Source organism: Gallinula chloropus, assembly GCF_964237585.1.
Source record: "Gallinula chloropus genome assembly, chromosome: 3".
Lineage (NCBI taxonomy): Eukaryota > Metazoa > Chordata > Aves > Gruiformes > Rallidae > Gallinula > Gallinula chloropus.
This window is the reverse complement of record NC_140087.1, coordinates 20,381,754-20,405,068: the sequence shown is the minus strand read 5'-3', so window position 1 is coordinate 20,405,068 and position 23,315 is coordinate 20,381,754. Positions and strand designations below refer to the sequence as shown.

The 23,315-nt window shown below is 47.8% G+C and overlaps 1 protein-coding gene across 1 annotated transcript in view; it reads left to right on the top strand.

The window, feature by feature from the left end:
- ANKRD6 (ankyrin repeat domain 6) overlaps positions 1-19,283 on the top strand; it is a gene marked incomplete at both ends in the record, with an annotated part of 33,048 nt that extends 13,765 nt beyond the window's left edge. Inside the window, 13 exons of the mRNA XM_084262282.1 lie at positions 5,276-5,374; positions 6,034-6,132; positions 7,866-7,964; positions 8,950-9,048; positions 11,025-11,123; positions 11,352-11,429; positions 11,686-11,790; positions 12,023-12,163; positions 12,493-12,669; positions 14,641-14,793; positions 15,336-15,449; positions 17,149-17,491; positions 18,712-19,283. Coding sequence (XP_084118408.1) covers positions 5,276-5,374; positions 6,034-6,132; positions 7,866-7,964; positions 8,950-9,048; positions 11,025-11,123; positions 11,352-11,429; positions 11,686-11,790; positions 12,023-12,163; positions 12,493-12,669; positions 14,641-14,793; positions 15,336-15,449; positions 17,149-17,491; positions 18,712-19,283 — 2,178 coding nt within the window. The remainder of the gene's footprint in view (positions 1-5,275; positions 5,375-6,033; positions 6,133-7,865; positions 7,965-8,949; positions 9,049-11,024; positions 11,124-11,351; positions 11,430-11,685; positions 11,791-12,022; positions 12,164-12,492; positions 12,670-14,640; positions 14,794-15,335; positions 15,450-17,148; positions 17,492-18,711) is intronic.
- Between the last annotated feature and the right edge of the window lie 4,032 nt (positions 19,284-23,315).

The window sequence follows — 23,315 nt, the reverse complement described above, 5'->3', positions numbered from 1 at the left end:
ATAGTCAAGGAGAAGGTTGGCCTGGTGAAGGAAATCAAGGACGAAAAAGATAAGAGAAACCAGAAGAGAAAGGCTAGGAAGGAACCTAGAAGATCAGAAAGAGAGAAGGAGGTTAGATATCTTGTGCATCAACCCTCCCTGAGCTTGACATCCCCCCCGGCTGCATGCTGCGAAGCCCAGGCCTGGCGGCCTGGCGTGGCCGAGCTCTGCTGCGGTGCATGGCTGCATGGCGGGCTCTGTGCTGGGCCTCTGCGTTGAGTCTCCTGCCCTGGGTGTGCGCTCTGGAAGCCTCGCTGGGAAAGCTGGTTGATTTGAAATGAAAGCCCGAGGCACCGAAACTTCCCTTCTGGAAGCTGCAGTTCAAGAAGCAGAAAGTTAATTTCAAATGGAACAATAACCCAGGGTTCATAATCATTTCTAGCTGAATGTACACTTGGAAAGTGGCTTATTGCTGTAACTCCCGTGTCAGTCTCTCTGAAGCTGGGATTTGCTTTGTTCGTGATTATTTTCTCATGCCTGCTGGTCATGCATCATCATTTATCCTTGGGAGTGAAGTTCTTACTGTGTGTCATAACAACTGCCTGCCTTTAGTGAAAGGAGGGGGGCAGCACTGAGAAACAGCTGCCTGCATTTGTGTGCAGCTGCTTCAGGGTGTCCATGTATGCTTCTGTGCTCCTGTGAGTACTGAACACTTGGTTGTATTTTAACTTTTAAATATCTTGCACTTTCTGACGTGAATGTAGTGGGTTTGTTTCTTTGGTGTAATTCTCCTGTAGCAAGATAGTTCATTTAGTGATTTCTGCCAACACGGAAAGACAGTGAGGAGACAAAGTGTGACACTGGAGAGAGCCTTTAAAGGAGATGGCACAACTGATGGATGTTCTGGAGGAGTATGCAGGAAAAGAAAATATAGTGGTTATAGTATTTTCTTTAGATCAGAGAAAGGGTAAAGTAGCACGTGTTACAAACTAGTGTAAACCCAACCTTGTTAAATTCTGGCAATAGAGTCTAAAATAGAGACTTTAGTGCCCCAGGAGAAGTAGTAATAGCTGCTTGTGGTGTTTCCTTTCCCTTGGGATGAAATTCAGATGTAAAATATATGCTTATCCCGTTCCTAGGTGTCTGGTCCTAGTGGTTGCATCCAGTGCTTTAAATTAGTCAGCGAATGAGGAAACTGGAGGGTAGTTGCAGGCACAGGATGCTGAGCAAGAGCCACCAGCCTAGCCAAAGGGTAATGCCAAAAATCCATGGAGAAGGTCAAGAATTAGGTAGCTGCCTTTCTTCAGGACTCCCTCTTCTGAAAGCAGGTGTTTAAGCTCTGTGTAGAGAGCATGGTTTCACACTTTGGAAAGGGTGCCTTGCCCCGTTACAGATAGAGCTCTCAGGATATGTTGTCCTGCATCCTCTGCACCAGGGGATGCAGACTCCTACCCCAGCATCTCTCTCTCTCTAGTCCAGTGAATATTGAGATTTTTCTTAAAAGTGGAGCACTTTCGACACAGCAGTGCTTTTGTGGCAAGGCAAGCTGGGCAAGTACCCTAACCTCTGGGCTGCTGCAGAAGAGTCTGTGGCCCTCTCCTTCACAGTCCACATTTCAAAGGGTGGAGCTTCTTCCAGCAAGCCTGTGACGAGAGCACTCACAGGGAGAGCAGTGGGGGACATCTGCTTTGGGGGCTGTGTCAGAGCAGGGTGTGTGCCGTGGTGACCTCCTTGGTGCCACTGTGACTATGGTACCCTGTGGCAGTGTGAAAGCTGAGATGTCCCAGGTGTAGGAGTGGAAATGCCAGAGTTTGAGTTGCCTTCAGGGCTAGGCAGCAGCTCAGGAAGGGGATATATGATACATCAGTGCAGACTTAAGTACCTTACTTCTACCAAGCCTCACTTAAGTGTCTTTTTGGCTTCAGGCCCACATCTGCATTTAGGCTGACTCTGTTGTTTCTGTCAAGGTCACATTTGCGTGACACACGGCACTGGACTTATCTCTCCTCATTGCTACTGATCTGCAGTCTGCTCCTAAGGCATAAATCACTTACAAATAGGATCATAAATTGTGCCCAGCATAATGGGCTGGGCAGTTAATACACATTTACCAGTGTAATTGCTCTCCAAGCCTCTGAAACATCCCCCTAATGCCTTGCTAAAGGCAGAGCTCTGATGAGTGCTTTCATAGGCAGTTATTTCAGCAATTAATAAAAAGATACATGAGGTAGTGATTAAACTCTGAAAATTCACTCTGTGTGGAAAAAATGTAACTCCTCTGTTTCCCCTGTCTACATAAGAGGCAGGGTGGGGGTTTGCTCCTTTGTTGATGAGGAGGCAAGATGGGAGGCAGCAGTGTTATTTAGAGCTGGGCTACGCTGTCTCTGACTGGGTCGCTCAGTGACTTGCATGCAGAGGCCACGGCAACCGGGTGTTTTGGCTTCCACAGCACCTTAAGCAGTTCAAGGCTAATGTATGTGCTGAGGCTCCAAGAAACAGCTGGCCAGGTCCTGCCTTGCTGGCTGAAGGACCTGGGGGTGGTAGGGACCTTCACCAGGACATTGATACCTGCCATCCCTGGGAGGTGCCTCAGTCCAGGTGAGACATGGTTTGAGACATCCTTTGACCCTCCCTGTTACACATGCAAGATGTTTCTTTACCTGGTCAGGCTGCTGGTCAGACCTTCTTTTAGATGCCTGGTTCTCTCTCTGCCTGTGAGGGAAGGTATCAGCACCAAAGCCTTGAGGAGGAGGCACCTGAGCCTGCCATCTGCAGGACTTGTGTCCCTTCACCTATCAGGGCTTCCTTCTTAGGGATCAGAATGCACTGTGGGACAAAGCCTGGACATGGCTGAAGCTGTCACAGTGCCACTGGGCAGTCCTGTTAAATGTTTCCCCAGCACGTGGACTGGGCTCCCCAAGGGAGACCTGCTCTTGCGGCGGCGAGATGTGCTTCCCGCTTTCCAAATACCTGCTTCTTTTTAATTTAACTGAGATGCCATTAGAAGTAGCTGTTATTTTGACAGACCCCAAAAAGCTGAATGGCCTTTAACCTCACTGCAATTAATGTGATGGGGTTGGGCTAATGACAAGAACAGCCTTGATTTTAACTAGCCCAAAGAGAAGATCCTTAATTGCAAATTAAATCCAGTACAATCGATTCCTACCCCAGTGTGGTCGATTTTCCAGGCTGTGAAGGAGTAGGAACCAATCATTCAAGCTCCATCCATCGCAGTAGTTTTGTCTTCCTTACAATCTCTTCCGTAGTCTTGCTGGTGCAGCAGTACCAGTTGGCAGGGCTAGGTTGATGGATTACTTCCCACCTCGTGGTAGTCAGATCAAATGACCTTTGCACTGTCCACTTTACCTGTTGCTGCTGTAGCAGGACCTGTGCCAGTCAGCAGTACCCGGTGTTACCAGAGAAAGGTGTGAAGTTCCCCAGCAGGTTTCTGTGCAGTAATACTTACTGGAAATCACCCGACACTGGTGAGATGATATAATCTGGATGTTTTCCATAACATTTTGGTTATCTTTAAATTTGGAACAAATGCATGAGTTCAGAGAACTTGTAGTGCTGTCAGTTTTCCAATCCCTTGTGTTTTTCTGAAAGTCCCAGTTCCTGGAACCATTACTGTCTTTGTTCCAAATCTCTTAAAACACGTTTCCAGTCTCAATAGGGACAGGAACAGGAGAGACCAAACATAGCTAGCAAATTTTTTAAAAGCTTTCAACACTTTTTTTCTTTTTTTTTTTTAAATCAACTTCATGATTATAAACCAGTTTAATGATTTACTGGTGGTGGGAATTGGCATTGTGGGGGTTACTGAAAGGTTGTGGTTGGCACTGCTCATTTTCCCCTCATGGATTAATAACTATTTTGGTGTCATTAGCACAAAAGAACCCCACTGAGAGCAATTTTTAAGTCAGCTGCTAATTGCCTTTGAGATCCAATTATTCAGATTGTCCATTTATCTAAAGACTTGGAAACTGTAAGGACAGAAAATACAGAAATTCCTCTTGGTTTAGTATTTAATATCGAGTGGTATTATCTCATAAAGATTTGTAGCAGAGAATTTTGTGTCTGTTTAGGATTTAGCTTCCTATGAGCTTTTTTCCCCCCTTTGGGGCACGTTGCAGATCTGCCCCTTGTGGCGTTTTGGTGACTGTTACTTAGATAACAGAAACAGGTTGGTTTCCCTCTCTCTTTATTCATCCCCAAAAAAGGCTGTGTGCAGCTCTGACGACGCCAGTCTTTGTGCCTGGGCTCACAGGCTCTGCTTCAGCATTGCAGGCTCAAAGCAGCTTCAGAGGAAAGCCAAGACCGGTTGGTGGTTGTGGCAGCACAGTGAGCTGCTGCAGCTCTCTTTGCCATCAGCCGGCGCCGTACATCCCTGCCTGCTGCTGCCTATTCCTGCTTGTTTATCACAGCCTCACCAACGTGCATGTGAAAATACACAGCTAACCCCCCACAGGCAGCGTCACTGGCTTGTGTCTCCCTCGCCTTCAGTTTCTGGAAGAAATTAATCTTGGGATCTGTAGCTCAGCAAATGAGTTCAGCGGTTGTCAGAGGGGAGAGAGATGGGCAGCCAGACTAGATGACCATATCAGCATCATTTCTTTTTTGGCACGTGGCCATGAAGGCAATATATGGTGTAAGAAGCCTGCTTGTTGCTGCCACGTGGCAGGTCAATGAGAAGTTAAAGTCGTTCGGAGCTCAGGATCCCTCAGTTGCTCGAATGAAACAAGTAGGTAGTCTCGCAGTTGCTGTCCTCGTTATAAAATTGCCTCCACTCTTAGCACTAATTGGTGAACGGCTCAAGAGACTGATCTCATCTCACACTCCTTACCCTAAGCAGGGCTGATGGAGCAATCAGAGCCAAAACAGGCGAGCTTCATCCAGTTAGTGTAAGTGCTGGAGCATCGTGATGAATTATGAGAGCCTGTAATTCCCTTCAGTTCCCTGCAGATACTGCTACTGGATACCTACTGCCAGATGTGTTAGATTGACTGCCTTCTAATGCTGCTGCCTTCTTAGAACGCTTCAGCGCTGTACATGGGGTTATGATGACTTGCACACTTCTGTGAACAGTTGGTTTGTAGCTCTCTGATACCTTCAGTAACTTGGCTAATCTTGGAAGCTTTAGTGACAGTGGTTTACGGGGACTGTTTTCAAAGGCAGCTCGGACTCAAACAGTGCTGTGTGTTGAAGATGCAGCCCCTGTGTGTGTTGTATGTGTTTGCACTGAGTCAAAATGAAGTGGGAATGGTACGGATTATGAATTTCCTTCTTCTTCCAGGGTGATCAGACAGCATTGCACCGGGCTGCTGTCGTAGGGAACATCGATGTTATAGCAACTCTGATTCAAGAGGGGTGTGCTCTGGACAGACAAGACAAGGTAACAGGCAAAAGCAAAGTCCTGTGGCACAGCAGCCTTGCCAGCCAGTAATACTAAGGTCTCGGTGCAGAAGTTATGGTTTATATTCCTGAGTGTCTGATGCTTTGAAAGTGATTGGAAAAAAAAGCTGTGCAATCTCCTTAATATAAATTACTGATTTAGTTATTTTTTTATATCAGGCTGATAGTTTTTGATTTAAGAGTCTGGTCTCTGCTCATTAAGGGAAGAGTTAAAGAAATACACAACCACACCATGACATATGTAAAACACTGCAGCTTCCCTTAGTTATCCCTGAAGCTGAGAATCCCCAGTTGTAACTTGGGAGTAAATATAACTAATTCCAAGATGAAAAAAAAAACAAAACCCTTTAGTGCTTCTCTGCTTGCTAGAACACGTGGGAAGAAGTAGAAGATAAACAGAGAGGTTGAAGACAGAGTGGAAGAAGTATATAGGGTGTCAGAAGAAGTTATTTTATGTTTTAATCTGGTGTATATCTGCCTGGGATAAAGATAAAATAGAAAATTAGCTAGTAGGGAAAGGAAATGATTTATTCTTTAAGTGAGCATGTGGGGCGTGCAGCTGCTGCCTTCTGAGTGTGATGTTACCCTGTGTGTGGACACAGTGCACTAACCTTCTCCTCTTGTGTGTGTGCTCTCCAGGACGGGAACACTGCTCTTCATGAAGCTTGTTGGCATGGATTCAGTCAGTCTGCCAAAGTGCTCGTTAAAGCAGGAGCCAATGTTCTTGCCAAGAACAAGGTGAGACCCATGCAGGGAGACTTCTCAGTTCTGGTGTAGGGTGGCTGGTTCTTAGCACTGGAGATTTCTGGCCACGGCATCTCTCAGTGAGAGAGTGGAGAACCAGCTCCTAATGGGACTGTTTTTCTTCTTTTTTTACTTTTCTCATGCCTGAGGAAGTTTGCAATCCCTGTAGATTCATGGTACTCTACTCCCAGTGGATTCGTTGTGATTGGTGGGATTTAAAATGAAAAGGAATTTTACTTACAGGAAAATGGTGTTCAAAATCCATGATTTTATTTTTTTCCCCATGTAAATTAAAAAGCCAAGTGAGCATAAGCTACAGAGGGGAAAAAATAGGCCATCTTTTGTTCTTCCTAATACATGGTTATAGGCTCTTACCAAAAATCTTGTAAAGAACCCGGATTATCCTCCTCTTTGTATTTATAATACCTTGAGAGCAGTTCAGAGGAAAGAATAACAAAGCAAGGAGTGGACCCACTCTTTCTCTCACAGAAGCTGGTGAGAGATTTGTTACCCTGTGGGAAATGAGCCAGATGAGCCTGCTCTCTGAGCCCTGACCCTAAGCACCAGCACCATGACCTCTCCCAGCGCTTAGGTCCTCCCCCATCATCTACTGCATAGGACCTCTCTGTCTTCCCACCAGGGCCCATCTGCCAAACAGCAAATGGTAAAGACACTGCAGAGGCTCTCCACAGATAAACCCAGGGGAGAAAATAATGGCACTTAATTGCAGTTGAGCTGAGAAAGAAAATGTTCATATCTGCCGCAGCTTAGAGACTACATTCAGGCCTGAAATAGTCTGTGATGTGGAACTGAAGACCTAAGACCACATCTAAGAGGTGACCTGTCTTGAAAGCGTGGCAAACAAATCAAAGGACATAATCAAGGTGAACAGGCAGGCTAGCAAGCATGGGAAAACTTTATACCTCAGCTGATTTCATTTCTAGCTCCCAAGAGCCAAAAACCCAATCATGTTCAGACCAACAAGAGCTGCCAGAAAAACTTGTCAGACCAATAAAATCCTTCACAGTGTTAGGAAGACAACACACAAACAAACTCTTCTTTGATTTCTGGCCATAGAAACTGCTTCCAGGAACCTTAGCATGTGATTCTCTGGGGTTTGGGGTGGTTTGGGGTGGTTTGGGGTTTTCCCCCCCCCCCATCCCCTCTTGACTTGAGACTGGTATGCCTTCTGCACGTCAGAGCTGTGAGAGCAGCTACAGTCACAGCAGGGCTTGGAGCTGGCTTGTGTTGTGATCGTTAAGGAAACAGAGAGAACTGTGAACCTCGTCTGCCTGGCACCCTGTGCAGCCGTGGCTGAAGTGAGCTTGGAGGTGCCGTGCCATGGCAGGGGTTGCTTTGCCTGTGTGCATGGGGAAACCCACAACACAAGGATTATGTGTCTTTGAATGAAAGTGATAGTGCTGTTTGACATTAATGAACCAGGCAGTTTCTACAGACTTTGTTTCCTGCAAACAAGCTTGATTAATGCAGATATTGTCAGACTGCCCAATTTCTTCCTTTACTGTACACCAGATAAATAATTTCTGGGATGAAGATGGTATTTCAATCTCCAGGTTCATTCAGCTCATGTCTTTGGGAAGAATAACAGGAATAGATTCCTACCCCTGGGTGGATCCTCTCATGGGAAGACCCACAAGGTTTTATTTTTTTAATGCTTATGTCCAATGTCTAAATAGGACCTTTATATTTCCCTGTATTTCTCTAAGGCAGGTAATACACCTCTTCACCTGGCTTGCCAGAATAGCCATTCCCAGAGTACTCGTGTTTTGTTACTTGGAGGATCTCGAGCAGACCTCAAAAATAATGTGAGTTTTTAAAAGAACGTGTTCTTTTTTGTGTGCCTTTGTTTCAGTTACGTTGCTTTAACTTGTGTAAATACACAGAAATGCTTTAAGCTGTTATTTTTATTATGAGTATTACTGGAAAACCCACAACCCACTAACCAGCCGTTGTATATATCAAGTACAGGAATGGTTTTGGTAGGACTGAGAGTTGCACTGCTCATACCCGTCTCTTGAGCAGGGACAGAAGGAGCCAAAAGGGGGTTTGCCATTGAAGACAGAGGCAGCTGGTCCTTTGCTGCTTTTTGGGGGCCTGATGGCCTGACCCATACACTGTCATGCGATTCCACAAGCGGGTTCCTCTCTCAAAGAGATGGAAGATGTACAGAGGTTTCATGCCAGAGTGGTGAAAGGCTGCAGACCTGCCCTCGCTGAGACAGATAATGTGTACTCTGTCAAATGAGGTGGATTCAAGGTGACTTCAATTTCAGACAGCTTTCTTCCCATTTTATAATGATTCTGGCATGACAAAGGACAACAAAACCTAGAAAAGGAAGCCAGATGTTTTTGTCCCTGCTCGGTAACAAGGTGGGCAGAAGGACACAGAAGTGGAAACCAGTGGGGCTCTGCTCCCAGCTCCCATCCCCAGCTGCACATGTGCCACCCGTGTGGGGCCACTGCTCTGGGCCCCCGCTCCCCATGTTTTCTTTGTTATTTGCAACGGAGTGGAGTTTCCCAATCACATGGCTTTGCTGATCTAACATTTAAATGTCAATCCGGGTTTATAGTGCAGTAAACCAGCATTCATTACTCCAGATTGCCCATCCGTGGCTAAAGAATTCGTATCCCCACCTTGTGTGACCCCCAGCTCTTGCTAAACCTTCCCACCCATGGTAGCTGACCTCGTGCTGCAGAGGAGACGGCGTTGCTGCTCGGCGGGGGTGCGTGGTCACCCCTGAACACCGTGGCGAGTGCGATGACATGCTCAGAGCTTTGTTTCTGTTCGCAGGCAGGAGATACCTGTCTGCATGTGGCTGCTCGTTATAATCACTTGCCCATCGTTAGGGTGCTGCTCAGTGCTTTCTGTTCTGTCCATGAAAAGAACCAGGTCAGTGCATGAACATCATTGCGACTCTGCGCCCTTTGCTAATTGTTGGGAAGAGGGGTTCCTACACAAGTAATCCCACTTCCCTCTGTGCTTCACTCTACCACCAAATGCCTGAGCTTTTAAGAAGAGCCTTAAAAGTGATGGCATATCAGTGGTTTATTATTTTGCCATCACATTTGCATAATTTTGTTAGTTTTGCCTATTTGCCTATTATGCCTATAAGAAAGCTGAGGAAGAGCTGCTCATGAGGGCATGTAGCAATAGGACGAGGGATGATGGTTTTAAACTTGAAAAGGGGAGATTTAGGTTGGATATTAGGAAAAAATTCTTCAATATGAGGGTGGTAGATCACTGGTATAGGTTGCCCGCAGGAGTGGTGGAGGCCCCATCCCTGGAGATATTCAAGGTCAGGCTTGATGGGGCTCTGAGCAACCTGATTTAGTGAAGATGTCCCTGCTTACTGCAGGGGGGCCGGACTAGATGACCTCTAAAGGTCCCTTCCAACCTAACACATTCTATGATTCTATTTATGAGGTTCTGCTATCACAGGGTTAGGAGTTGGCGCTCCTGGGTCCTTGCCAGTTCTGTGCAGGGATGGGCAAGACACTTGTTCATTTTATAGGGGCCCATTTTCTCCTCTGTAACCAGGTTTTAATGATCCCATGGCTGTTACAGAGGCGTTGCAAAGCAGAACTCTGGTTGAGATGCTACAAAGGGCAAATTCCCTTGGAATACTTCGCTGCCCTTTGCAGTAGGGGGAATCAAAAGGACGTGGAAGTGAAGAAAAAGTATGCTTTAAATTCAAAATAACAACCGGCCTAACCCACGATTGATCATCCACAGTTCTGTTGATTTCTGTGCCTATAACATGGTCTGATTGGGTGGTAGAAGGGAATGGATTTAGGATATGAAGATCTGCTAAACAAACAGATTATGTGGTGCTTAACCATGTTGTCTCATGGTCCTGGGAAAGCTTTCATGTATAGTTGAGGATCATAAAGGTGTTTCCCAACCTGTACGTTTAATCTGGCTTCTTAGACATGAGATCTTACAGCAAACAAAATGGGTCTCAGCATGTTAAATTGACTGTGTCATTTTATTTGGAAATGAGTTTTTTAACTTGCAAAATGCGCCACTGAATATTAGATCAGCTGGTGTGAACCCAACCCAGAGAGACACCCCTTTCCTTCGCTCCCCAGCACGTACAAAGATTTTATTCATAAAGAGGCCTCATCCGAGTCTGCAGCAAGCAGCAGATTGCCACTGATCTCGAGGAGACATAGTTTTTTTGAAGGCAAAATGCAAGGCAAAAAGGGGAGAGGAATGCATTAGATACACCTGTCCGGTCTCCCTCCCACAGCTTCTGGCTCCGTTAGCGGTTCCTGAATCTGATCACAGCCATCTTCACCTCACTGCACCGGGACAAGGGCAGGGCAGTGTGATGGTGCTGGACCCAGATCGCCTCCTGGCTTTGGTCCAAAAACCTGTTTTTTCTTGGGGAATCTGATGGAGAGAACACGGAGGGTCTCACTGCTGGTACTTACCTGATTACTTCTGAGTAAGGGGATACATGACCACCTGTGCTCCAAATAATCAAAACTTGAAAACAATTAAAAGAAGAAGAAAACAAAAAAAAAAGGAAGGAGGAGTTTGTGGTGGGAAAACCGGTTCTGCCCTCAGTTTGCTGGCAGTAGATCTGGGCTGTCTCCAAGCTGTGTCATGTGTCACTCAGTTTAGTTCAGATCACCAGTGCCCCAGCTGCGCTTCTCAAAACCAGGCTGAAGTAGCTCCTTGCCCCTTCCTGTCCCCGTCCTCCCAACACTGCTTTTTATTTTGTCAGCCACATTATGCTTAGTTGTTGCATCAGTAAATGTAGATCTTGTGGCCTCTGAGCACCTTTCAGGAGGGTGTGATTTCTGCAGCGTGAGACCCAAGGACTTGAGTTACACGGTTGTTTTCTGCTTTCAAACTTGCAGGCAGGGGATACCGCGCTCCATCTGGCTGCTGCTCTGAATCACAGGAAGGTGGTTAAGCTGCTGCTGGAGGCAGGGGCTGATGCATCTGTTGTCAACAACGTAAGCAGGATGTTGAGTTTCTTCAGTATTTTGTATTAATGCAGACTCCCTTCAACACTCTTCATAGTGCTCATAGAAGATACTTGAGTGTTGAGTTGAGTCTGGGCAGATGAAAGCAGTTAGTGACTTTATTCTTGTGCACAAAGCTCGTACTAACCTTGGGTGGGAAATTCCACATTTCCAGCAGCTTGTGTGTTGAAGGAAATGCTGTTTTTTTTCTCCTCTCAGGCTGGTCAGACCCCTCTAGAGGTTGCCAGACAGCACAATAACCCTGAGGTCGCTCTCCTCCTCACTAAAGCATCACAGGTACGTTACGAATCTCTCCCCAACACAGAGATACACACAGGAGAATCTCATCCCTCCATGGGCAGCAAAGTGCCATGATGGACCTACCACGAGTATAAACACCCACACTGTTTGGCCCACCAGTCTCCATCTGGTAGTGCGCTGCTTCTTTTATGTATCACCTTCTGATAGAGGTGAAAGATCAGCTCTGTGGCTTGGCTTCAGTGGTAGGAAAGAGTGTGGCATCGCTGAGTAACAGTGTGTGGTCTGCCTTCAGGTCTCACGCTTTAACCGTGGAAGAAGCCTGAGGAAGAAGAGAGAGAGGCTGAAGGAGGAAAGGCGAGCTCAGTCGGTACCACGGGATGAAGTAGTACAGAGCAAGGTACAGCTGTTCTGCTGTGAGGAGGGAGTGTAAATAAAACCTATCATCTGGACCAAAGTTGTGTGGAGCCATCACTTGTGCATGGCCACAGCAGCTTTCTGGGGTGGGCTTCCATGCCTTGTTGCTAAAGAGTTGCCCATTCGTGTGTTAGAGCAGCTTAAAACTGGGAAATTGAAGAAAAGGCGCCTTTTCTCCATCTCTGCCACTGCTCTAACTCCATCTTTGCTTCAAGCAGGGCAGTGTGTCTGCTGCTGATGACACCCCGAGCAGCGACCGGCCGCCACAGGGCAAGAACAATCTGAAGGATGAACCCGGGTTGACCTCGCCAGATCCCAAAGGGAAGAAGAGCAAAAAGAAAAAGCCAAAGGAAAAGGTATTGCTAGATTAAAAATCGCAGAGAGAGACGGGGTAGCCGTGAAGGTACAGGTGTTCCTTTGGCCTGTCACATAGTCAGGGCACCAGCCCTGGTGTGTGCATGGGGAAAAACTGCTTTCTGGTGGGGAAATGCTGTTGTTGGTCTCACAAACTGGATTGGTGGAGATCTGGTTATTGTAAGAGACACCAAAGCTCTGTCCGGCCATTGCAGCTGGATCAGTGTTTTTAATCAGGTTTTTGCAACACTTATCACAGCAAGTTTGTCCTGTTCCCACCAGGAATAGGGGGCTCATGGATAGGGAATGCACTGTGGTGTATTTTATGCAGGCTTCAGCACTCTCGGACCCCACCTCCCCAGCTGATCAGCAGACTCTCCCTCGGCCCCAGCAGAACGTGCCCAAGCGCAGAAGCAGACACCACTGCTCCTCCCCACCCCCTCCCCACGAGGTCCGAGCCTACCAGCTCTACACGCTCTATCGAGGAAAGGATGGGAAGGTGATGCAGGTGAGCCAGCCGCCTCCACTCCACAGCATTTACTAGTAGATGTTTCTAAAAGAGCATGAAAATGGCCAGCAAATTGCCCTGTAGCCATTGCAAACTTCTGCACCATTTCTTTCTTAATATTGCCCTCCTGTACCACCAGGAGGGCAGTCCTTTTGCTTCTTCAGCTTCTCACCTCTATCCAGCAGCTCTCCTGGGGCCCTGGCTGTAGTTAAAAATTTCAGGAGATTCTGTAGATGACTCAAGTCAGCCGTCAGAGGCTTCACTGACCAGATTTCCTGTGATACTGCTGTCTTGATGCTTGGGACATTTACAGGCAGGGGCACTATGGTATTATCCTCATGGCAGACACCAGGGAGGGTGGAGGACCTTGTGCACATCAAAAGGAGTATCACCCTGCCCGCGGGATCTGAGGGGAGGAGGGTGGGCCAGTCAGAAGGATTTGGAAGAAAGGTGCAAAGATTTGTATGCAAATCAACGCTGCTCCCAAAGACTAGTTTAATACTGCTAGACTCCCTCATAGCAGTTCCCAAAGTACACAACCCTCTTCACTCCCCTTCTTTTTTGCTCCCCTATTTGTTTTGATGTCCTCAGGCCCTGAATAGCAAACAGAATTTCTGAAAGTTTGTTAATTTCTGAAGCTTTCTCTAGCTTTCAGCAAACCACCCACCTTCTGCTGCCAAGGGCATTACCCCCAGCTTGTCAAACAGTAATGCAGGGCCAGAGGAGAGAGGGAGGCTTCTCTGCAGTCAGCTTCCAGGCTGCCGTGCTGGGCTCCTGGCTCACTCCATGGAGGAGACAGCTTCTGCCCACAGACCGCAGAGGAAGCCAATGAGGATTAGAGGTCCTCGCTGAAGTTCAGGAGCTTTTTGTGACAGTCTCCTTCAGAGATGTCCTGGTTTCAGCTAGGATGGAGTTAATTTCTAGCAGTGGATGGAATGCTGTTTCTGGGAGTCAGGATGGGAGCAGTGCTGGTAGCACCCTGATGTTTCTATAGTTGTTGCCAAGCAGTCAATTTTCAGTTGTTCATATTTCCCCGCTAACAAGAAGGGAGGGGACGCAGCCAGGACAGGTGACCCAAACAGGCCAAAGCGGGTATTCCAAGCCAATTATGTACGTCATGCTCAGCGTAAAGGGGGGCTGGTGGGAGGAGGAGCAGGCGGCTCCAGGATGCGCGGTTTTTGGGGACAGTCTGGTTTTGGGACGGCTCTGGGCTGCACAGTCTGAGCTGTGTCATTCGGTGAGAAACTGTATCACCAGTTTCATATGTATTTTTTTTTGCTCTAAAGTCCTGTTATCATTGTTACATCTATCTTTCTGCTATTCTAGTAAACTATCCTTACCCCAACCCGCAATCTCCCCCCGGCCCCTTCCTGACTGCGTGGTGCTCAGCTCTCAGCTGGGGCAAAACCACATGACAAGAGATTTCCATGTGGTCCCCTTGTAGAGGAGCCTTGGGACGTGTCAGGAGAGTCAAAGGCAGGAGCAGCACACACAGCACGTAAAGGTCAGCCGAGCGCCAGCAGGATGAAGGCAGGAGCCGCGAGACCCTGCCAAGCACTACATGGAGCAAACAAGCACGTTAGCATCACTGGGCTGAAAAACATGAACACACACAATGACACGTGTGTGCACAGAAATCACGTGTTTTGTACAATTCTGAATGACAGTGTTGAGACAGGGAGCACACGTGTGATGTGGCACACGTGATGTGAGCTCATCACAGCTTGTAGCCCTGGCAAAACCAGCTGGGCTGTGTGTTAGGATGGGTCTGTGTAAATCAGATCAGTCCTTTCCTAGTCTGTGCTTTTCCAACTAATAGTCCACCTGCTGAGCTACTGTGAGATGGTACTGGGAGGGTGAGATGCAGCACAAGGTACAGAAGGGCCCAAGACTGACTCGAGGTGGTGATAATGCTCTAAGTGCACCAAGAGGACAGCGGGATGTAGCAAGTAAATGTGTTACTCCTTTCAGGCCCCGATAAACGGATGTCGTTGTGAGCCCCTCATAAATAAACTGGAGAACCAGCTGGAGGCAACGGTGGAAGAGATCAAAGCTGAGTTTGGGACAGTACAAGATAAGATGAATGTTAAGCTGGGCCAGATGGAAACCAAAACTCAACATCAAGTAAGAATGTGACCCAGAGGTCTGCCTGCCCGCGTGACTGTTAGAAACATACCCTAAGCTTAATGAGTATACTCATTGTCACGATCCATTTATTGCTTCTTGTGGTGAAAAAATGCACCCGATACCTAATACTCAAGAGCAGGGAACTGTGACATTCCAAAGGGGTCTAATGTTGCAGAGAGGGGTCTGGAGAAAAACACACTTAATGTCTTAACTGGCTTCAAGTTGTTCCTTAGCCAATAAATCTGAACTGCTTGAGGCCCTAAGATGGAAGCTTAAAGACAGAAGGCTGGTCAGTTTGTAATGGTAACAAAATCCCTTGTGGTGAATTCTGTTTGCACTGAAGATCCTCTAAATTATATTTTATTCCTAATGTAATTGTTATTCATCAACAATCTTGTACTTGAACCTTTTTGCAAGCTCCATCTAATTGTAGTCAGCAGCATTCTTAGAAAGAAACAGGCTTACAAGGTTCACACACGGGGGTTTTGTTTGGTGTTTAAGCTGATCATCTCATCTGTTCTGTGGGCTTTTTCCCCCAGCTCCGTGTTTTGGACAAGCTGATGGCGGAGCGGCTGTCTGCAGAGAGAACAGAGTGCCTCCACCGCCTGCAGCAGCACACCGAGCTGGAAAAGAACGAGGGGGAGAAGCGGCAGGTAGGGCTGCAAACAGCTACTCCCAGTGAGCCCAGGTGGGTTGGCTCAGGAGTCCCCTTCCAGCAGGCAGAGAGAGTATTGCAGCTTTATCTTACCTGCTGGAACAGGCAAAAGAGCTTCAAAGACCAAATTATTCCTGTGCACCACCTCAGTCTCAAAACCGAATTGGTAAGGATTGTGCATTAGAAATCGGGAATGTGAAACCCAGTCCTGCGGCAGCAGTTCGGTCTGGTGGGTCTGAAGTGGGGGATCTGTAACATAGCATGTGGCAAAAACTTCCTACTGCTAAATTTTTAACAGCTGTGCTTCCAGCTTCTGCTTCATGACAGGGAATGTGCAGATAGCAGCACAGGTTCAGGTCTATGCTGTTCCTTTTACTTCTCACCCGTTGGTTGCGTGCCCTCAGAATCTCTCACTTCTCTGTCTGATCTGTTTTTCTCCCATTTATTAAAAGTTCTTCCCCCTGACTTTGGCAGTGGTGCACCATCTCCACACTGTGTCTTGCTGCCAGTCAGTTTTTTCTGCACACTTGTTTAACCAGCATTACAAGAGAGATCTTGTAATCCTGTACAGATCCCCCTCTTGCCCTTCCAGCTTCTGCAACACCTGACCATTAAAGCATGCTAAGAGCTTTGTGTTTCTCCACTTTTAAAATGCAGTGATTTTTCTCATTGGTTTCTTCTAAGAATTGAGAAATACACTTTGTGCTACTAAAATGTCACCATATTTTTAAAGACCTTTCCAAATCGTGTGGAAAGGCTGGCAGCTGCGATAATCCCAGCATAAACTACAGAACTTTGATCTAACATCTACAAAAGACTTTTCTCCAAGGAAAAGTACTTACCAAACTAAGGCAGGTTTAGTTCTTATGTCGTAGTAAGAGATTTGAGTATTATATTGGCTTCTGAATGTCCAGGCTCATGCTCCAGCTCCTCGTAATCTCCATTTAAGAAAAGAGATGCTGGAGCGACACAGGAGGTAAACTGAAACTGTCATTAAATCAGATCAGCTGTTCCTGTTCTCTTGGGTCTGTTTGAAACTATGGGGATAACTGAGTTGGGTTTACTAAATGCATGGACTACACAGCCATGTGCCTGGAGGGCATGACCTAAACCTATGATGTCACATGAACAAGGTAAAAGAGCTGCTTGCGTTCTGAACGGTTGCTGGCAGATAGATGCCTCTGCAGCTGACACCCGTTAAGCAGCCTGGACTTTGAAAGCTGTCAGTAATCTATCATTTAATCTTGGACTCACCTTTGTCACCAAGTGAATGGAGGAGCAGAGGTTGGTGATGGTATAAAGCTGTGTCCCACAAGTGTCTGTTTTGAATGTCACTCTTACCTGGCAGCTTTGAGGACATGCGGTGTTCCTTGCACTTAGTGCCATTGACGGCATCATTAAAACAAGTCGGCCGTGATCAGAGGACTTGGAGCTGCATTTGAAGTAACACATTCCAATCTAAGAGGTGGTAGCTTGTCTAAAGAGGGTGCCTCTCATCATTGGAAATGCATAGTTCTACATCTTTTCTGACTTGCGCTCCTTTCAGTATTCCCAGCAGCAGCATGCATAGCTGTAAGGGGAGTCTAAGCCCACAGCTACCAGCTTGCTCCTCTTTGTCCCTGCCAGACATCCTCAGCAGCCTAGGAACCACTGGATCTAACCACTGGATCATTTCATTCGTGGTCTCTTTCTTGTAGATATCCTTGGTCGATGAGCTGAAGACTTGGTGCATGCTGAAGATTCAGAATCTGGAGCTCAAGCTTTCTGGAGATTCCAGGTCGTCAAGACCAAAATCAACTTTGTCGACTTGTGAGTCTCTCACCGAGACCCTGGATACCGAGAACAACCCTCACAGTGCCAAGGATTGTAAATCCAACCAGCCCGTGCTGCAGCCAGAGGGCTCCCACCAGCATTCCTACGTCACGCTCCCAAACAGCCTCTCGGAGGACGGTGGGAGGAGCAGAGTCCCGGTGGCAGAACAGAGCTTTGGGCAACATTTTTGCATTCAACAGGATGGCACGTCAGGTACAACCCTGCCAGGTACTGAGATGTCGTGTTCATTCAGAGGCGAGCTAGCTCACTGAAGGAGACTTGTAGTAACACCACAGATACTAACTCTGGCTCTGTGCTTTCCCTCATCCCTATGCCTAATGTTTTGGGATTAGGATACACTTCAAGGCAGCTACTAGGAATTAGTTGAAGATGCAGTTGGGTAGAATTACAGTAGCTCTTCCTGATATCACTGTGTCTTTGAAGCCAGGTCCTTTGATTCCCTGAATAACTCTGTTTTCTGAAGTTCTCCAGCTTCCCAGTCAGAATTGCTCCTGTGCCAGCGTCTGTCAGGAAGGGGGGCAGATGATCCAAAGCCTACTGAAGAAAGCATATAGTGTTTAGCACTTTTCAGATGTATAGAACTTACGATGGCAGAGTGCAAGGCTGTGAACCAAAAAAACTAATTTTCCTTGGGAATACTGAAACTGCAAGGATCTAGAATAAACATCTCCCTTCTTCCTCTTTCCTTGAGCCAAAGCCTGTTTCAGTACTAGTTCATTTGACAAAACCAAAAATATCTGAGGACATTCAAGACCATTCAGGGCTCTTGGCCACCCAAAGATGTGGAAGACCTCAGTTCAAGCTACTGCTCTGTGCTTGGCCAGGGAAGCTTTTGAGGAAAGTAGAAATGGGCAAAATGCCCAGGTCTCCACAGCCAAGGAGAGCACTACCAATGCCTTGGGCTCCTGTGTTTGACATCATCTATGTCCCTTAAAGCACTATGCAAAGAGAACAGACCTGGACATGGATGCCCTAGTCTAGAAAGGCAGAGGCCTGCACAGGACATCTTGTGGCAGCCCGAGTGCTACTGCGGTGAACAGTCCAGTAGCATCAAAACGTGTCATTTTTGCCAAGTCAGTGGGGCTTTGAGTTTAGAAGCTGGGGGGTTGGGGTGGGGTGTCATCAGCAGACACAAACTACCTTGGGAGTCCAGCCTGCTCATTGCTACGGTTTCTTCTTGAGGAGCCCTTTGACGGCTGTCAGTCTGCAGTCCTGCAGCTGCCATGCCGTGGGTCTCTGCCTGCCTGAGCCAGCTGTCCCTCTTTAATGACTGTTGTATCACCCGGCTGCAAAGAGGCAATAAACCAGTGATGTGCCTCTGCACTGCACGTGCAGCAGGGAGGCAGCCTTCACCCAACAGCCAGGATCTATGAATGCTGAATTCCCAGCACATTTCTAAACACACTTGTATGCACTTTGTTGTGCAGGTACAGAGCAACAGTTAATTGTTGGTGGAATGGTTTCTTCTGCCCCCGCTCAAGACGTCAGGCCGAAGGACAGAGCTGTTGGTGCCAGCACGTTCCACAGGTTCCAGCAGGAGCTGCCCTCTGCCGAGCTTCTGGGCTCCAAATTAAGACACGTTAAGGTTCAAGCTGCTTTGCAGCCCTTGACTGAACCTGCGAAGACCGAACCGCAGAGCAGCTGCCTCATCGACAAAGGAACCCAGACAAGGAAGTCCAGCAAAAGCGCGCAGGCCAGGCACAGAGCTCCGCACCACGCCCCGGCACAGCAGGGCCAGGAGCAGCACCCCTGCGCCCTGCCCGCGGCACAGCCGCCGGCCCCTCCGCTCAGAGACACGGCCCAGGCCCTGGAGATAACGCAGTACTTCTTCGAGGCCGTTTCCACACAGATGGAGAAGTGGTACGAACGGAAGATAGAGGAAGCCCGGAGCCAAGCTAATCAGAAGGCGCAGCAAGACAAAGCCGCGCTCAAGGAACACATTAAAAGCTTAGAAGAGGAGCTCAGCAAATTAAGGACTAAGGTGCAGAAAGAGAGCTAGCATCTGCTGAGAGGGTGGAGACAAGCAACGGGACTCATTTTGGAACCTGCTGTACAGGAGCCTGGAGTACTGATAAGAGATACACATTTGTAGTGCCTGTTACATCCAAACAAAAGGCTCTTTTTCAGGAGTAGGAATAACTTTGGAAACTCCAGAACCCAGGAGAATTCATATGCAGACTGTCCTGACAATGAGATGCTGCAAATTAGATCCTTTCTTTGTTACTTCCAGGAGTCTGTTAAATACTGCACTCTCAATTTCCAGGTGCTGCTTGAACACAAACCGCGTTAGAAACCAAAATTGCTTTCTGAAAAGGGAATTTCCTTATTTCCACCCAGGTCACGTGTAGCTGGAGGGTTCCGCTGCGTGCTACACCTAAGCACGCGGCGATACCCATACGGAAACAAATCCGGGATGGTTGAGGGCTTTAGGCAGAAATTCCTTAGAGATGAAGGGCTACTGATACTATTCTAGATACTCCCCAGGGCCTCCTCTCTAGGCAGTGGAGAGAAGCTACAGAACCAACCCAAACTACAGCCCCATAGGTGACAGGTGCCCGCCGGAGAGGCCAGGCTCCCACCGAGCGCGATGCTGAGGCGAGTCATCCCATTAGGTACAGAGGCTGCAGTCGCCACTTCCCTTTTCTTTAGATTTTTATGTTATTAAAACAAATGCTCTACAGGATTTGTCGAGGTTTTAGCTGTGTCCTGGCTTGCAGGGCTCCTTGTGGTTGCATGGTTGGTGGGGCTACGCTTGAGTAATCTGCCTGAGAAGTTCTGTTTGGCACATGGATGGCAAATGTGCTACCCTAACCATGCTCTGCTTCTTGGGTGTAATTTTTTTGCACAAATCTCTTCTTCAAGCAGCAAATTGCTGAATTATCTTCTACTGGAGCCTGAGAAGGTCCTCCAGATAAAGAAGCAAAAGTTTGTTTCCCTGTACTCAGATGTTTCTTTTTCTGCAGTCAGAGTTCTCTCCCTGGCACCTTGTCCAGACTGTCTTCCTTTGCTCCTCTGAGCAATTCCCCTCTGTTTTTCCCTCAATGTCTAAAAAGAGAGGCCAGGCCCTGGTGGGTCTTTAGGCCTTGGGACTGGTTTCATAGGCAGTCCCACAAAAATAGATCCCAGTAACATTTTAAAGATACTTTTTTGGATGCGTTTTTGTTACAAAACCCAAAACTTACGATGCCCAACGTCATTGTCCAGGCTGACAAACACCAAATACAGTAGAGGCACCAGAAGTCCCTGCCTCTGCACCCCTCTATGGTTTCCTCCTGAGCTTCTGAGAAGGCTCCATCAGATTCTGTTAGAAAAGTAACGTTGTGTAACAGATGGTGATGGAACAATTGTTCAAACCCAACTGAAATACAGTGTAGTACTGCTGTGCCAAGAGGATTATTTTTTTTCCTGAGAAGCCCTAAAATCAATACAAAATACAGTATTGAAGACACCATGAACTAATTAGTGATTAAGTTTTCATCTTCTTAGCTGATGTATGAAGAAGAAAATTGTATTATATAACACAATTTTAAAAGTTCCTGTTTGTGCACTATGAAGACAAGAGAGGTACAGCCACAGTTACAGAAAGAACTAGTTTTGCTGCTCTGACTTCTGTAGTCCAATAGAGACTCTTCCCTACATTCTCAGTGCTGTCTGAGCTACTGTAGGAGTGCAGCAGCATGCCCCTTCAGTTTGTATCAGCTTGATAAAGTGGATGCTTTGCCAAGCCATTAAAACAAGCATTGCTCAGAAGCTGTCCGTGTTGCTCAGAGGTCTGTGGGGGAATGGAGGAAGGCCCCTCGTTTGCCCTGGAAGGAGAACCAGAGAATGGGGTTTTTTGGGCTTTTTGGGGTTGTTTTTTTTTTTTTTTTAAGCTTTTGTGTTGGTGGTTATAAAAGAGGGAAACTGGGTCTCTCCCACCTGTCCCTGAGGGAGGCTGTGGGTCTGCCTGCCACGGCTTAGCTGATGCATGCACCCACCCTTAGGAAGTTTCCGGCATGGGCTGAGCTGTGCAGCGGATCCCACACAGCTCCTGAGCGCCTGCAAGGGAAAGGGCACAGCTGTGGCTGTGGCTGAGCTGCTTCACAGGTCAACTGTGCTGCCTGAGTAGCCACCATGGCAGTAACTACAGCAGCGACTAAGGGAGCAGCGCTCGAGGGCAGTCACGTGGCTGCAGGGCACCTGTTGCAGGGGTTGGCTGCAGCCAGCGAGCCCACGGTAGAACTAAGGGAGGCGTTTTCTGCAACCGCCTGTCCCTGTAACCCCCTCTCCTTCAACACTGCTTGAGTCAAAGGGCTTCCCTCCAGCATGCCCGCAGTGCTGGGTTTTGCTCTGCAGCCCGCTCTTGGAGGGGATTTGCCTCTCCTGGGAGCCTGAAGGCTTCTGGCTGGCGGCGTTATCTTGAGGAGCCTGTGAAGCCGTGGAGATAATGGGTGAGAGCACTGAGGAGGTCAGTGTCTGCCTGGGGCACGGCCTGGCAAGACCCATCCTGGACTACGCGGCCTCTTAACCTCAAACCCTGGAAACTGGAGTCACGGGAGTAGCGCAGGGTCTGAATGGACAGCGGCGCCGTGAGGCAGCAGCATGAAGCCTCCTAATTAAGGAGCAGAAATGAAACCACTGGCTGGAAGGAAAGGGAAGGCTACAGGTCAGATCAGGCCGACACAGATTAGGGCTTTGTTTAGTCAATACTACTTTCCAAACAGTGTTTCCTGGTAACATGAAAAATCTAACCCCAACAGAGTCACGTCCTACCAGAAAACGAAAATAAAACTTAGATCTTGAGCAAAGTATTTAGACATATTCAGAAGCCCAAAGGCTTCTGCCAGTACAAAGCTGAACTCCCTAACAGCTTCACCGCTTGCCTGAGCACATCCTTTCCTGCAGAGCTAAGCAAGCATCCCAGGGAAGGCTCCTGCAGTGACTTTCAGGAAAAGAACTAAGCAGGCAGCTCCGTTGTAAAGTTCTTTCCTGTCAGGCAGCAGCTTTTTGCAAAGCAGCTTTGCTGAAGTACAGCAGCATTGAAGACCTTTGCTGGCTCCAGCAAGCAGTGTAATCCCTGCGCCCCATGGGGGCTCCGGTCCCTCCTGTATCCCAGAGGGGGGCATAGTGCCCTGGCCCGTCCCTTCTCCCAGCAGTGGCACTTACCGGACCTGCTGTGAGGCCACTGGGCTGGCCAACTCTTGCACAGTGTCTCATCTGCTGTCTGGCTGTTAACGCTGGGAACATCCCAGACTCGCGTCAGCATGTGGATGGGGGGGACACACTGCAACATGCAGGAAGGGGAGAACAGCTGCATGCTGACCCCCAGCAGTGCAGCAACATGGCATTCAGGAAACCGATCACAGTGTCTGCAGATGGCATTTTCTATTTCTGATTCTGATTTGTATGGACTTTGATACACTAACTCGAAGGTGCTTCCTGTTAAATTTGTCATAACCATTTCTGGGGTTAAAATACCCTGTTTTCATAAAGACACCCTCCCCCTCCCCTTTTAAGTTTTATTCAGGAACAACTCAAAGTCAACACATAAATTGTGGACATGAGCCACCAAAATGCATGTGCAGCCCTGAAGGCCAACCACATCCTGGGCTGCATCAAAAGTGTGGCCAGCAGATCAAGAGATGTGATTCTGCCCTCACCTGGAGCACCAAGTCCAGCTTTGGAGCCTTCCACATGAGAAGGATGTGGACCTGTTGGAGTGTGTCCAGAGAAGGGCCACAAAAATGAAGGGCTGGAGCACCTCTCCTATGACGACAGGCTGACAGACTTGGGCTTGTTCAGCCTGGAGAAGAGAAGGCTCCATTGAGACCTTCTAGCAGCCTTCCAGTGCTTGAAGTGTGCCTGTAAGAAAGCTGGGGTTCATGAGGGCAGGGAGCAATAGGACGAGGGGGTGATGGTTTTAAACTTGGAAAGGGGAGATTTAGGTTGGATATTAGGAAAAAAATTCTTCAATATGAGGGTGGTAGATCACTGGAACAGGTTTCCCAGAGAGGTGGTGGAGGCCTCATCCCTGGAGACATTCAAGGTCAGG